A 14504-nucleotide genomic window follows, 5' to 3' on the forward strand; every position below is an offset into this window, starting at 1 on the left:
AGTGATAGAGGTGTCAAAATACCTCAATAGTGAAATATCTACCCTTTTCTTCCTTGTTGCCTGGAGATAAATGAATTGAAAATTCAAAAGGAATGTTTGGGCTCATTAAATAGAGAGAATTTGTGGTACTGATAATCACAGACAACAAATCTGACTAATTCTCAAGGCTTATTTCCTTCACCTTTGACAATTAATGAAGTTTGTTCCTCACCGCTGTCAACACAGGCAAGCTTGGTTTGGGACTTATCGAGCTGCGCATCGATGGATTTGCTCTTCAGTGTTTGGACTTTCAACAGTGAAAATTAAACCACACTAAACTGAACTGAACATTAAGGGCCCTATCATACACCCGGCGCAATGTGGCGCAATAGTCTTTTAGTAGTTTCAGCTTGGCGCAAGAGTTGTTTAGAGGCGTTGCGCTTCTCTGTTTAAATAGCAAATGCATTAGCGCTCATTTTTGCGTCCATAAGCGTTCTGGTCTAAAAACGAAGGCGTTCTGAGGCGGACCGCTGGCGCGTCGCTATTTTGAGAAACTAAAATAGATTTTTCATTAGACTAAAACTAACCCGGTCTAAACTCTTGCGCCTTGCTTACACACTGCTTAATACGCACAAGAGAGCAATAGGCAAATATCTTTACATATGAAAAAATTTAATTATTAAGGATATATATAGGATATGATAAGAATAGATATAGAATATAAATATAAAGGATTAAAATATTACAAAACATATTATTTTCTAGCCTACATAAATATGAAAAATCACTGCTTTTATGTCTTCTTCATCTCAGGAGGCTTTTTCCCATTCATTCATAACAATTTGCTTTTGTATAATGTTATTATTATTAGCAGTATTATTTATTATATCCATATTTATATTTGTTTTATTAAAAACAAGCTTAGATTTGCCCACCTGTCGGGTTTTAGACCATATGGGGCACAGCATGTGTTTTAGGATATAACTCAGTATTTTGAACACACTTTGTCATTATTGTTTATTTATTCGTTTGCTGGAAATTAGCACTGAATTTAGGAATAGTTTTGAAACGAATATTTGCGCTTAACAAAAAAATTAATTATTTATAGACTAATTGATGTCTGTGCGTAAAGGTTTCCCTATCCAAGAGCTAAAGTGAAAGTGATCCATTATCTCTCATTCTCATGCAGTAGATGCTCTGTTTATTAGTTTTCTGTTAAAAAAACTGTTAACTGTTTGCTTGTGAAATGCTCAGTTTTTCCACTTAGACTTACTTTGCGTCCTGTAAATAGCGAATGCGCTCTTGGCGCGACACAGCTGGCTCTTAAAGGGAATGGGAGATGAGACTCTAATTGGGTCATTTTCAAAGCACACCTATAACTCATTAAGAAAATAAACTCAACCCTTTTAGACCATGTGCCATGGCGCAAAGCGGATTTTCGCGTCCTTAAATTAGCAAAAATGCGTTCTGACACGCCCTGAAAGCGTTTGCGCAAAATAGAGCCTTATCTCTGAAAACTGGACCGACACAGTATCAATTTACTAGAACTTTAACATAATCTACATTGTAATAGTTCCATAGAAATAAAGATAAATAAACAAAAACAAACTAGCTTCTCAGCTTGCAAAACTAGAAATAATATTGTGAAGTTTCAATTGAAGTCTATAGGGCTATAGTTATTGCACAGGGATATAAAATATATCAAATATTTTCAAAAGTAAAGCCAAAACAGTTTATTACATCTGTAATATTGTGAGTTACATAGAGAAGATTTTAAATGAAATTTATTCCTGTGATGGCAGAAGCTGAATTCTCATGAGTTCAGAGTCAGATTTACATAGCATTGCTATTTAAGCTAACTAATGTATATATTTGAAGACTTTTGCTTAGGAAAAACTTGTGAAGACCATCAATGTTTCAAACAATTCAGATTTTTTTCTGTCATCAATAGACAACTCAAAACAGGATGTGCGCAGGTTTTATAACAGTAACGCATTAGGTTGAATAGAAGTTATACTCAAATCAATTTGGACCAAAAGCCAACAAACATATGTTTTATTTATTTAATTGTCTCCACAATAAATACACTTGTTTATGTTTTATGTTTGTTGTAAATAAGGGTGTATTTACTCTTTTGCACAATGCTGTGAATAAATTAGGATTGTAAAGAGCATGTGCAGTAAAAATGTGAAACATACATATTCAGTGTCTTGTACTCAGATACTTCACTAAATGCAGTGATGTCCAACTTTACTGTAGTTTTCAAATGGCTGTGCAAATAGTATACAGTGCTGTCTTGAGCATTTTTAGCAAAATCAGACTTTTTTTTGCATTGAAAAAATGTACAGAGTAAAGTGTCATAATGAAAACATGACTAAGTCATTTGACTATCTTGTTCATAAACAATGGTGTCCGGACTTTTTATTTTGATGATACTGACACTTTGATTGACATCAGTACTTGCTTTTGAGGAATGAACTATTCCATTTTGAGCAAGTGACGCGCTTTTGCAGGTTATCAGCTAGGTTTTGCAGTTTGCACTAATTGTTTTGCAGTTTGCATTAACTGTTGTGCAAATGTAAATAGTGTGGTGAGAAATGCACCAAAGCGTCTGAGAAAAACTGTAATAAGTTAATCAGGTTTTAACTCTAAGCTTTAAGTCACACAAAGTTTAACTTCACATTTTTAATCAGTTTGACTGATAGTAGTTGAGACGACTAGAACACTTCGCTTGATTCCACAAACAATTTGGCTAGTTGGCCAAGTTGGCTTTTTTTAACCATTTCCAAATTTCTGACTGGTAAAATGAGCTAAAACTACTTATTTTCTGTGGTAAAATTGCCAGTGAATGTTTTAATGTGGGTTTTAAAACAAGACCAACTGGATCCAGCCTGACGACCGCTGTCAAAAACCATTTCCTGTTTTTATTTCTGCCCGTGATATACAGTACCAGCTCAACGCAGTCAAAAGATTACACATTCAACCCAACTGTTATTCTCTCCTTAAAATGATACACGACCAGATCGGCTTGAGCTGAACTGCGCAACACACCACTGAAACTGCCTTTCCCCAGTGATTTTAATTGGTCTGGGGGTTTAACAGCTCACTAAACCCATGTAATGACTTTCAGTCGTTTCAAAAAACAATTACAAGACTGACCCTAAAGCGTAAATAAGTTAATAAATAAATACAACGGCGGGCTGGGTCGTCCTGTTGTTTCCTAGGAGACGCAGGCTGTTCCAAAAGCACACAAAGATCGGGAAAGGGAAACCGTTGCCATGGAAACAGGACCGCACCACGTCTATGTTTTGGAAGTTGTGGTATGGAATGTATGGGGCTCACAGAGACGGGGGGATGGGATGCTGGAAAAAAAAAACTATCTCGGTTCCAAACGACTCTCATCCACAGCAGACGTCTCAGGATCACACTGAGAGATCCTAGCAAACAAACAACGCATTCGAGTACGCATTTTAATACCAGCTGATAAGGGGCTTAAAGCTGCAAACACCCCCAAAACTCTAAACATAAGGCTCTCTTGTCTACAGATCACTGTAGAGCTCAAGAATCCATCAGTAGTTGGAGTTGGAGTACTCTGGGTTGGTTAAACTTGACCGAAGAAAACTAAACACAAGGAGTTCCTTACAGCATGCAGTGTGTTATAAGTGACGTGGGCTCGAGTAATTCTATTACAGCATATTTACCACTTGTAAATGTCCTTCAGTGTCAGTGAGAGTCTTTAAATTACTGTGCACCTCAGGATTTCAGACCGCAAGCAATTCAGTTTGAATATATGTCCAGAACATGGGTCTACTTGATCAATAAACTTGAAGAAATGCAAAACGAGAGAGCAGAGTATTTAAACATGGCTATCAGAGTATTTAAACATGGCTGTTTCGGTCTTGTGCTTTCATGAGTCTGAAAAGAAAATATTCCAATACTCATTTGTGGAATAAATATTCAGCAATAATAATAATAATCTCACCAAACAAATCGTCGCCTTAGAATTAAACGGCTCTATCTGACATTTTTTGTCTAAGTTGAGTTATTCACATATTCTTATTAAATGACAACTTATTTACATTATAGAGGTGTGAACCTATACTGGTCTCACGGTTCGGTTCGGTTACGATTATCATACCCTCAATTCGGTTCAATTCGATATCTCGGTGCATCGACGATGCTTTCTATATACAGTGTTATATTATAGGGGGGAGGCTATAACAAGCTGTCTGTATAAACACACAGACACACAGCACCACACTGTCTCTCATTCAAACACATACACAAACATAGACAGCACCAAACAAACAAACAAACAAACACGCACACACACTTAAGCCCTCCCAACAGGGAGAGCTCGCGCTGAGCGGAGCAGAAAAACGAAAAAAGAAGCACTTTTCCGACGGTCCCTTACTGAGAGCTCCTCTCAGCGCGAGCTCTCCCGGCTAAACACATATTGCGAGGGCTTAAACGGAGCAGTGCTCGTAATGTCGAGCAAAAAAAAAAAGAAAGACAGCTGTAAAACATAACCAGCTTTGCCTTTTTGTAGGAAACACACTTTAGATCTTTTTAGGGTAAGAGGTTTTTGAGTTAATGCCGTCTATAACTGAATGCGTGTCAGGAAAATCGAAAACAAAACCAACTGAACCGCGCTCATTTCTGGCGCCCCCCTGGATATACAGCGCCCTTAGCATTTGCCTATGGTGCCTATGCCACGGGCCGGCCCTGAGTTGCCTGAGTGTTGTAAATACTCACGCTCACCTCCCTCTCGACAGAGCGCATAGGAGATAAATGACGTCAGTACATAATAACCGGTTATGATTATTACTGAACCGATACAGAATTGTTCGCGTCTGCATCGCGGTGCACCAAAGAAACAATTAATTTTGACACCCCTATTACATTGTGATGTTTTTTTTAAAGTGGTTTACATTTGAAGACTTTTTATTTAACAAACCAAAATTGTTTTATCTACAAAGTCGAACGCTAGCTTGGCTCTATAACAGTGGTTCTCAAAGTGGTGGTCGGGACCCCCTGGGGGTTGAGGGACAATGACAGGGGTCGCTTAGTGGTTTCCAAAACTCAAATAAATTTTATTAACTATTAGAATGACCATATTTTATTCATAACCAACAAACGAAAGTTAATAGTAACGTTAAAGAAACAACAACAACATACAAATACAAAAAATCCACCATCAGCCTTTAATTTTTTTAATATTGACATTAAATAAAATTAATAAATGACTATATATAAGCATGATACAGTTATTAGGGCCTACTCACACTATGCCATCCGTACCGTGCCCAGGCCCGTTTCCCGGATCGTTTGAGAAGTGTGAGTGCGCTGAATCGGGCTCAAGCACGGTTCACTTGGCCGGCCCTGGCCCGGTTGGAAGAGGTGTGCCTGAGCGCGGTACACTTGGGCTTTGGCGCGGTACGCTTCTGTGTGAGCGCGAAACGCGCCAAAGCCCGAAACCGAAAGCGAGACGTGACTTTTAAGGGACTGTTTGATATGGATTTATTAATCATTCTTGCTGTTCAGTGAACGCAAACTGCCGTAGTTTATTAAAGACGCAAACTCCTCACTGCACGCCAGCTGCGAGCCTTCAGCAGACCTCCTCATCCCTGCAGCACGAGAGCTTTGATTGTTTTTGAGCGCCAAAAGTGGCGGATCTGTTCGGTAAAATATCTGACTGCGTGTCACCGTATCCCTAAGGACTGTTTGGCGAAATATTTGACTGCATGTCACTGCATAACAAACGACTGAAACGATATAACTAGAGAAATCTCCACTGTGCTACTGAGTGAGAGAGCGTATGGCAAGCCGTTTTAACATTTAAACCTTGTTCTGACTATCCATAAATATATTTAGAGATATAATTATATATTTTGACAAGTCATTATTATAATTCGACTTGTCAGAATGACAATTAGAGATATCTGCAATTACAATTGTACTAGTACGAAATCAGATTGGAGATATCTGCAAATACATTATGACTAGTCATATTCCTCCATTGACTTCCATTGAAAAATATTTGCAGATATCTCTGAGTTTTGACTCGTCAAAAATCCAATTCAAGATATCTACAACTGTAATTCGACTATTAGTAAATTAATTAGAGATATCTTCAAATATATTTGTAAATATCTCTAAATATTACGAATTAAAGACATCTCCAAATGTATGACTTGTAAAAACTCAGTTAGAGATATCTCTAATTACAATTGTGACGAGTCAACTCATTTAGAGATATCTGCAAATATTTTTCAATGGAAGTCAATGGAGGAATATGACTAGTCATAATATATTTGCAGATATCTCCAATCTGATTTCGTACTAGTACAATTGTAATTGCAGATATCTCTAATTGTTATTCTGACTAGTCGAATTATAATTATGACTAGTCAAAATATAATTAGAGATATCTCTAAATATATTTATGGAGTCAGAACAAAGATTTAAATGCTAAAAAGGCTTGCCATAGAGAGCGCTTCTGAACAGCGCAACAGCGATGACGTAAGCGTGCCGAGGCCCGATATGGTGTGAGCGCGGGCCGTCGGGGGAGACGGGAGGGGGGACAAGCGTGCTTTGGCCCGGTTCGAGGCAACTGTACCTAGTGTGAGTACGGCCTTAGACTGTTGCGTTTTTGCCTTTAGTTGTGTGTGCAACATTTGTATATTTACAGTATAACCACCTTGAAAAACGGGGGTCGCAAGTCACTGACATTATTATTTTGGAGGTCGCGGGCTGAAAAGTTTGGGAACCCCTGCTCTATAAGACACTTTCTGTGAGCCAATCAGCATTTTTAATGCACGTACAAGGACCAATCAGGATTCAGCTTTCTTTGTCATTCTGCCAGACTGCTCCATTGACAGCGGGAAACACCATAAAGACATAATCACACAAAATCAGAGTCAGCTAAATAATGCTGCACAACACAAAATTGAGATGTGTGTAAATGTGATAATTCAAAAGCATTTCTTGACATCGCAGCGGATGGCCTTCCAGCTGCAACCCATCACTGGGAAACGCCCATATACACTCATTCACACACATACACTATGGCCAATTTTACCTTAACCAATTCACCCATACATGTCTTTGGACGGAGCACCCGGAGGAAACCCATGCGAAAACGAGGAGAACATGCAAACTCCACACAGAAATGCCAACTGACTAAACCAAGGCTCGAACCGACGACCTTCTTGCTGTGAGGCGACAGCACTACCTACTTCGCCACTGCGTCGTCTAAATTTTAATTGTAAATCTATTTTTAATGTTATTGGTATATACCAATATCTTTAAGCTGGTAAATAGTGTATAATTTCCACAGGTTGAAGCACTTCACAAGCTTATACTGCATGTCGCTTTAAATTATTATTTTACTGGCATTTAGATTTTTGATTAATCGTAATGAAAAATTAGGTTGCTTTATGTATGCATTTTTTCTTCTTCAGAATGCTGGTGCAATAGCATGTTTAATTACACTAATTCACGTTTAAATTCATGTTTAAATACACTAATCTTTTTTCCAAGTGTCAAGTATTTAAAGTTTTTTTGATAGATTTTTAAACATTTTAGAAAACTTGTGTTTTAGGGTTGAACATGTTTATTATATTTTTTGTCTGTATTGCTATTTACAGTATATTACAGCACTTTACAACAGGTTTTTACAAAACTGTATTGTGTACAAGTGTATTGTGATACTAAAATATCACAAGTGTATTGTGAAATTCTGCTATTTTTGTCAAATAAAATGTTTACATTTAAGACCTGTATAATGTCATTACTTGTAAGTTGAACTACATATTTTATGTTCAGTTTAATTGAAGAAAATGTGGAAACCGATTGCACGTAGTTTCTTTAGTTGACATTACTTAAAATGGTGGATTAAATCAATGTTGAGACTACTAGCATTCAAGATGTTAACTGAACATGGTAGAACAGTATTAGTTAAATAGAGTTAATAAAGTGATCTTACTATAAAACCCTAAGTAAGGTTACTAAATAATGACAAGTATGTTAACTAGAATTTTCTATTAAACTTACTTGATTTTTAACAGTTAGTTTACTTTATAAGTTTTAGTTTTCTTACTTCAAGGCAATAATTAAACTTAACTTAAGATTTCCTTGTAAGTTTATATTACAAAAATAAGGCAATCGGTTTCCAAACTTTTTTTAAGTAAACTGAACATGTTAGAATTTACAGTGTAGCTTTCATTTTTAAATATTAAAAAAGTTAGTCATGGAACAGAATAGCTGATTAATAATGTTTAGAAATCAGTTCAAACGAAGTTACGTTTTTTAAAATAAAATCAGTTGTTCTTTGTACGTGTTCGCATTTTGATTTTCATTCATGCAGACATTTACTTTTAAAAGCATTTTTAATAAATATATCTGCAAATAAATCGGCTGTCAGCTTCCAAATCTAAAGGCTTATCAGTGCTTGAACGTTTGAAAAGGGGGAATTCATATTGATCCAACAGAAGAACCATTTTTGGTTCCTAAGGAATGACACTCGAGTTAGTAACTTACATTCCAGTCACAATTTAATGGACTTCAGACTCGACTCAGACTCAACCTACAAACTTGACACGACTTCAGAAAAAGGGCTTGTTGATACTTTAAAAACGACTTGAGTGTGTTTATCCTTACCTAATGATGTAATTAAGAGCTTTTGTTGTGTTCTTTTATTAAATATGTGGACAGAGAGTTCGAAAAGTTACCAGTTTGTCTGGGTTACAAATGATTCAACATTTAAAATATTATTATTTTAAAGAATCTTTTGCAGAATGTCAACCTTGCCATGAAAACAAATAGAGTTGGCACCAAAAATACGAAAAACGTTTCTATGTTTTTTGTGTAGGCAAGCATTTTACAGGATTTTAGAGATACTCAAAAATGCCTCTGTCAGTGTTTTCAAACTATTCTATTGGATTTACCAAAGTCACACAAGTGGTAATTTCACATCTTTCACATCCATAACAACACTTTTTCCTCATAATTGCAAAAATGTCAAATAAAATAAAGTCGATCATTTTTGTTCTAAAGAAAGAATAGACATTTTATCCTTTAGATTAGCATTGTGTCTTTTGGGTTGTGCGGTTTAATTCACAGAATTTCTACAAAGTATGTAGTAGACTGCAAACTCGCATACTTTTTTGGTCACATCCATAATGCATGCTTATTTCCCTCATTTAAAATACAACACATGTTTACAGATTGATATTTTTCTAACCACAGAGTAGGGCTGCTCGATTTTGGGAAAAATCATAATCACGATTATTTTGGTCATAATTGTAATCAGGATTATTGAAAACGATTATCAGTTGAAGTCAAAATTATTAGCACTCAAGAGAATTTTTTTAAAATAAATATTTCCTGAATGATGTTTACCAGAGCAAAAAATGTTAACAGTATTTCCTCTAATATTTTTTCTTCTGGACGAAAGGCTTATTTGTTTTATTTTAGCTAGAATTGCACTTTAATCTGAATGCTTGTATTTTGAAAAATAACTAGTAAAATATTATGTACTGTCATCAGAGCAAAGATAAAAGAAATCAGTTATTAGAAATGAGATATCAAAACTATTATGTTCAGAAATAAGTAAAAAAAAATTATTTCCATCAAACAGAAATTGGGGATGAAAAGGGTTGCTAATATTCAGGAGGGCTAATAATTCTGACTTTAACTGTTTACATACAGTTATTTCCCAACCTGCAAAGGAAAGAGAAATAAATACAATAGAATAAAAATATGAAACAAACTGTGCTTTAAGCATCTTCACCCTAAAAAAAACACTTTAGCTACAAAAATCCTTCAGTCAAGAGCAGTGAGGGATTTTCTCTTTTTGTTGTTTGATTAATGATAAAAACAGGCGACAGCAGGAATATTGCACGCTGTCACTTTAATGGTTTCTCTTTCACTTGTCTTTTGATTTTCAACTCTATTACACAAATGAGGGTTAATATGATTAATCACCAAACACCGCGCTTTGACACCGATTTGACCATTAAAGCGCACACACACATAAGCATGCGGTCTTTCGCGCTTTTAGGAGCAACAGATGTGTACAGCTGGAAAGGGGGCGGTATATGATGCAATAATCGTTTATCTCGATTAATGGTTTTTCATAATCGTTAGAAGCCAAAATCGAAATCGGCTCCACAGAGTTACGGGTCCAGTTGTTTTGGAAAATTTAAACAGATCTTTCAATATAATGTTAACATTTACTTTCTTTATTAATTTATGTTTTGAGTTTTTACTGCAAAATCACATCTATAACGCTGGAATTGCTCAAACAGTTCCTTGAAATTAAAGTAGGGCTGATATTGAATGATAACGATACATATTTTGATGAGTTGTTAATGCTGTTCCAGATTTAAAAGAGTACCCCTACAGTGACTGACACCACAAAAATGAGAGAGTCCATTAAATGACATAACACATTTTCGGCCGACAAAAATTTCAGTGGCAAAATAAGTCTAAGATCAACATACTTTCAGATTCCCATTGTTGTAAAAATGGAGTAAAAAATTCCAGAGCTTATTATTGATAATGACAAATTTGATCACAATTCAAAAAATATCGTTTATCGGCTCAGCCCTAGGTTAAAGTTTGTTAATCGAACCATTACAGTAACCAATACCACACTTAAAGATAAAAGAAAACATGTTGGGTTCTCCAAACAACCTTTAATCATGAAATAATCTTTTTTAATTGCCGTAGTCTGAAAATATTCGTAATATTACGAGGAATGTTTGTACTTTTGTGCAAAAGGTCAATGGATATATGCTTACAGTTTGGAAAAGTCAAGATTTTAAAATTTTCTGTAATGCCATTCCTAAGGTATGTGTAAGATTTTTTTTTTTTACTTCTTTTTTGTTTGTTTTGTAGGACAAAAGGATCTCTAGCAGAGGAGATATCTAAAGATTCTGTTTTAAATAGTAAAGAAATCTGTTTTTTAAAACTAATGAAGACAGCAGAAGTCATTGATTCATTTTCATTATTTAGCCTGACATGCTTAGGGGAGAGCGGGGCACAAAGTAACACGTTTTTTGGTTTTGGTCAAATTGTGAACAAAGTAATGGGGTTAGACAAACCAGATTTTTATTTTACCAATAACACACAAGCCTCTCCTACAAGTGAGCACTGGAATTATGATCGCCGGACTTAGGGTTTCTGTGCGGTATTGCCAAAAGTGCCAGGGGTATAAATGTTACTATTTACCCCACCTGAGGGGCAAGTTGTAACAGACAGGGGGACAGTTGTAACACATGCTTACAAAGGCAGATTTCACACAGTTAATTGAATTTCTGTTTACTTTAAATAGTAGCTATATTTAAACACATCTAAACACATTTGAATCTATTTGCATTATTATCCATTTATCCATTATTATACTATGCATTTATTTGCATTATTAGCAATAAAATATATATTTTTTCTATTAAAAAAAAAGATTTCTATTAAAAACCATTTTATTTAAAGAGTTCCCAGCATTACACTCAAAATTCAAGCAATTATTTTGTTAGTTTGATTGGTGTCCAACAGTGTGTGGCTTCATTGTAACACCCTGTTACCATTAACCCCGCTGTGTCATGTTTACTCAAAACTGGCTAGCAGTCACTGTGTTTTACATCTTTCAAAATGGTTTAATCTTTTAGCCAGGAAGATGGTGATCACAAAATAATATTTAAAAAATTTTAAAAATTAAAAAACATTAAGTATATTAAAAAATACTTTTATGCTGCAGAAAAAGGTTTATCCTTTGTTTCTCATTCAAATTTCGCCAAACCTTTTCAATAATTGGCAGAAAGACGTCTGCCGACATTGTGGTGAAAACCACGGAAGCATACCATGATTAACCCTGAGCACATAACTTAAAACTAACATTTATTCCTGCGTTACTTTGTGCCCCACGCTCCCCTACTGCCCCAAAATATTTTTAATCTTTCAAAATATGAAATATAATGGTAACACTTTACAATAAGGTTCATTAGTTAATGCATTTACTAACATGAACTAATCATGAACAACACTTGTACAGCATTTATAAATCATAATTGAACATTTACTAATGCATTATTAACATCCAAGTCCATGCTAGTTAACATTAGTTAATGCAACATGAGTTAACATGAACTAACAATGAACTACTGTATTTTCATTTACTAACGTTAACTAACATGAACAAATACTGTAGTAAATGTATTGTTCATTGTTTGTTCATGTTAGTAAATGCACTAATAAATATTAACTAATGAACCATATTGTAAAGTTTAACCAATATAATGAGTTCAAATGGGAAAAAATGTGTTGTTTTTTTACCCAGACATTTAAAAACAATGTACTTTAGAACAGTAATCACAATACCGTGATACCGTGAAACCGTGATATTGCTAGGTTATCATACCGTCAGAGTCTTATACCGGCCCATGCCTAGAGATGTTTACCCAGAAATGAACATTTCCTCACATATACTCACACTCAATTGGTTCTAAACTTTTATGAGTGTCTTTCTTCTGTTGAATAAAAAAGACAGAAGGTTGAAAAAAAGTGGCCATTGACTTCCTTAGTACTTGTTTTTCCTACTATGGCTGTCGATGGCTTCCAACATGCTTCAGGACATCTTGTTTTGTGTTCAAGTTTAGAACCACTTGAGTGTAACTGCTGAGGATATTAAAATTTGTATTCCCTTAATAACATGATTATAATAACATAACACCATGTTTGGCAGTGTCTGGGGCAGAGGAGAGTTCTCCAATGGGTCAGTTACTTACTCAAAAGCAAAGAAGAGGCCACTGGTCACCAAGATAAGAACCATGGTAAGGTAGAAGACCCCAGTTTGCTTCGCCATCATGATTCGGCCGTTGCAGTAAAACCTATTTCGGCCAGGGAAAACCTGCCATTTCCGTTTGTTCTTCTTCTTCTTGATGTGCGGAGTGTCCATGGGCGAGGAGTTGTGCGTGCAGATCTGATTGTACTGGCACTCCCGGATGGGCTCCTCGACCCCAAGATGCATGTTCCAACTAGCAATAAAACAAACTTCCAAACAACACGAGTGAATTAGCAACGCAAACCTCCACAAGGAACTAACGAGAGAGCTGGAACTTGTAGAAACATCTCTTGAGCTGATGGAGGAAGCATTACACAACCCAGTCAAAGAAAAGCGTGCAACTGTAACCAAGGAACCATTTTCTTAGCTCCATGTTTTACGGAAATCGACAACGGTTCGATCGCATCACGATTAAAAGAGCTGCTAATGTTTAAATCCGAGATGATGGGGGGGAAATAAGATCCGAGTGTTGGGTCAGCATGTTTGTTTGGATAAACTCCTTCATTGCAGATGTCTATCCTCAACACAACAACAGGATGCGCTCCAGGACGCGGAGGCATGTGGACATCATGCCCAGAAATGTCGCTTTGTATGCGGGCGTCTCAAAAGATTGTAACTCCGCCGGTTCGGTTCACAAGGAGCGCTCAGAAAAAACCAAATCGACTCAAAAAAATAATAATAACAAGTGGGATTTAATGTATTAAACGCCCTTCCGATGTCCTCGTAATTCCGTTCGTGAGAGGGTCTTTATTGCATCAACGCCTACTAAACATAGTCCTGACTGCGCACGTAGAACATTACAACACCAAACTAACACAGAGGAGGGTGTTTAATCATCTGTGGCGATGATGATGGAGGAAGAGAGAGAGAGAGAGAGGAAGGCTTGTAGTGCGCAGGATGTGGATGGAACAGATCACCGCGTGAACTGCATGAGCTCACGGCACACGATGACCCTATACACAGCGGCGCCGTCTCAAATCAGACTGAGCTCTCTGTGTAGACAGCACATTTCAGTTGGGTGTATTAAAAACAAAGTGAGCTGGCTTTAAAGTCACTTTATTTTGCGGCATGTGTCTCAGAACTCAGTTGATAGTATACATCACGTTTGGGGTTGCAAAACCTAGCGGCTAATCAGCATTTTCAATTTTAAACAATCTTCATTTTGATTTTGGGACTTAAAATTATTTAGATTTTATATTATTTAATATTATGTTTATTTTAAAATATTGAATATAAACAGCATTTTACCAACACACTACGAATCTCTATGAATCAGTTTATTGTTTTAATTTTCAATAAATATGACAAAATGTAACATAATAAAGCCTCAAACATAAACTACAATGTATTATTATTATTATTATTATTATTATTATAATTATTATTATTTAAAGTATATTACAAAAATATCCAGAATATCACTTCTCTCAGTATGTGATGTGCCGAATGCCGTCTAGTCTAGGTAGGCACTAGGCGGCTCACTCAGTTTTCAAACACAGCCAATGTGATCGTCGGAATCTCAGTCTTCCTCTCAATTCAATCGATTTCCCTAACATTTCGAGACATTTCGCATTATTTGCGAGTTCGAAAATGATTTAACTATAATGCAAATAAAAAAAAAATGAATGCAAAAGCTGATTGTTGATTATGTGAACACTTGCTGCCTTAATGTTACTTTGTT

The 14504-nt window shown here is 35.9% G+C and overlaps 1 protein-coding gene across 11 annotated transcripts in view; it reads right to left on the reverse strand.

The window, feature by feature from the left end:
- The window catches only part of zdhhc14 (zDHHC palmitoyltransferase 14), a 71326-nt gene extending 57574 nt beyond the window's left edge, over positions 1–13752 (reverse strand). For 10 of the 11 annotated variants that reach the window (XR_015517952.1, XR_015517949.1, XR_015517955.1 and 7 more), the window contains exon 1: positions 12768–13752. Coding sequence is in view for 3 of the 11 variants with exons in the window: in XM_087297787.1 (XP_087153913.1) it covers positions 12768–13009 (242 nt within the window). In the remaining 8 variants the exon portion in view is untranslated. The remainder of the gene's footprint in view (positions 1–12767) is intronic. The other variant, NM_001045187.3, reaches the window with a different exon arrangement.
- Positions 13753–14504: the final 752 nt, after the last annotated feature.

This window comes from Danio rerio, chromosome 20, assembly GCF_052040795.2.
Source record: "Danio rerio strain M-AB ecotype USA chromosome 20, GRCz13ab, whole genome shotgun sequence".
NCBI lineage: Eukaryota > Metazoa > Chordata > Actinopteri > Cypriniformes > Danionidae > Danio > Danio rerio.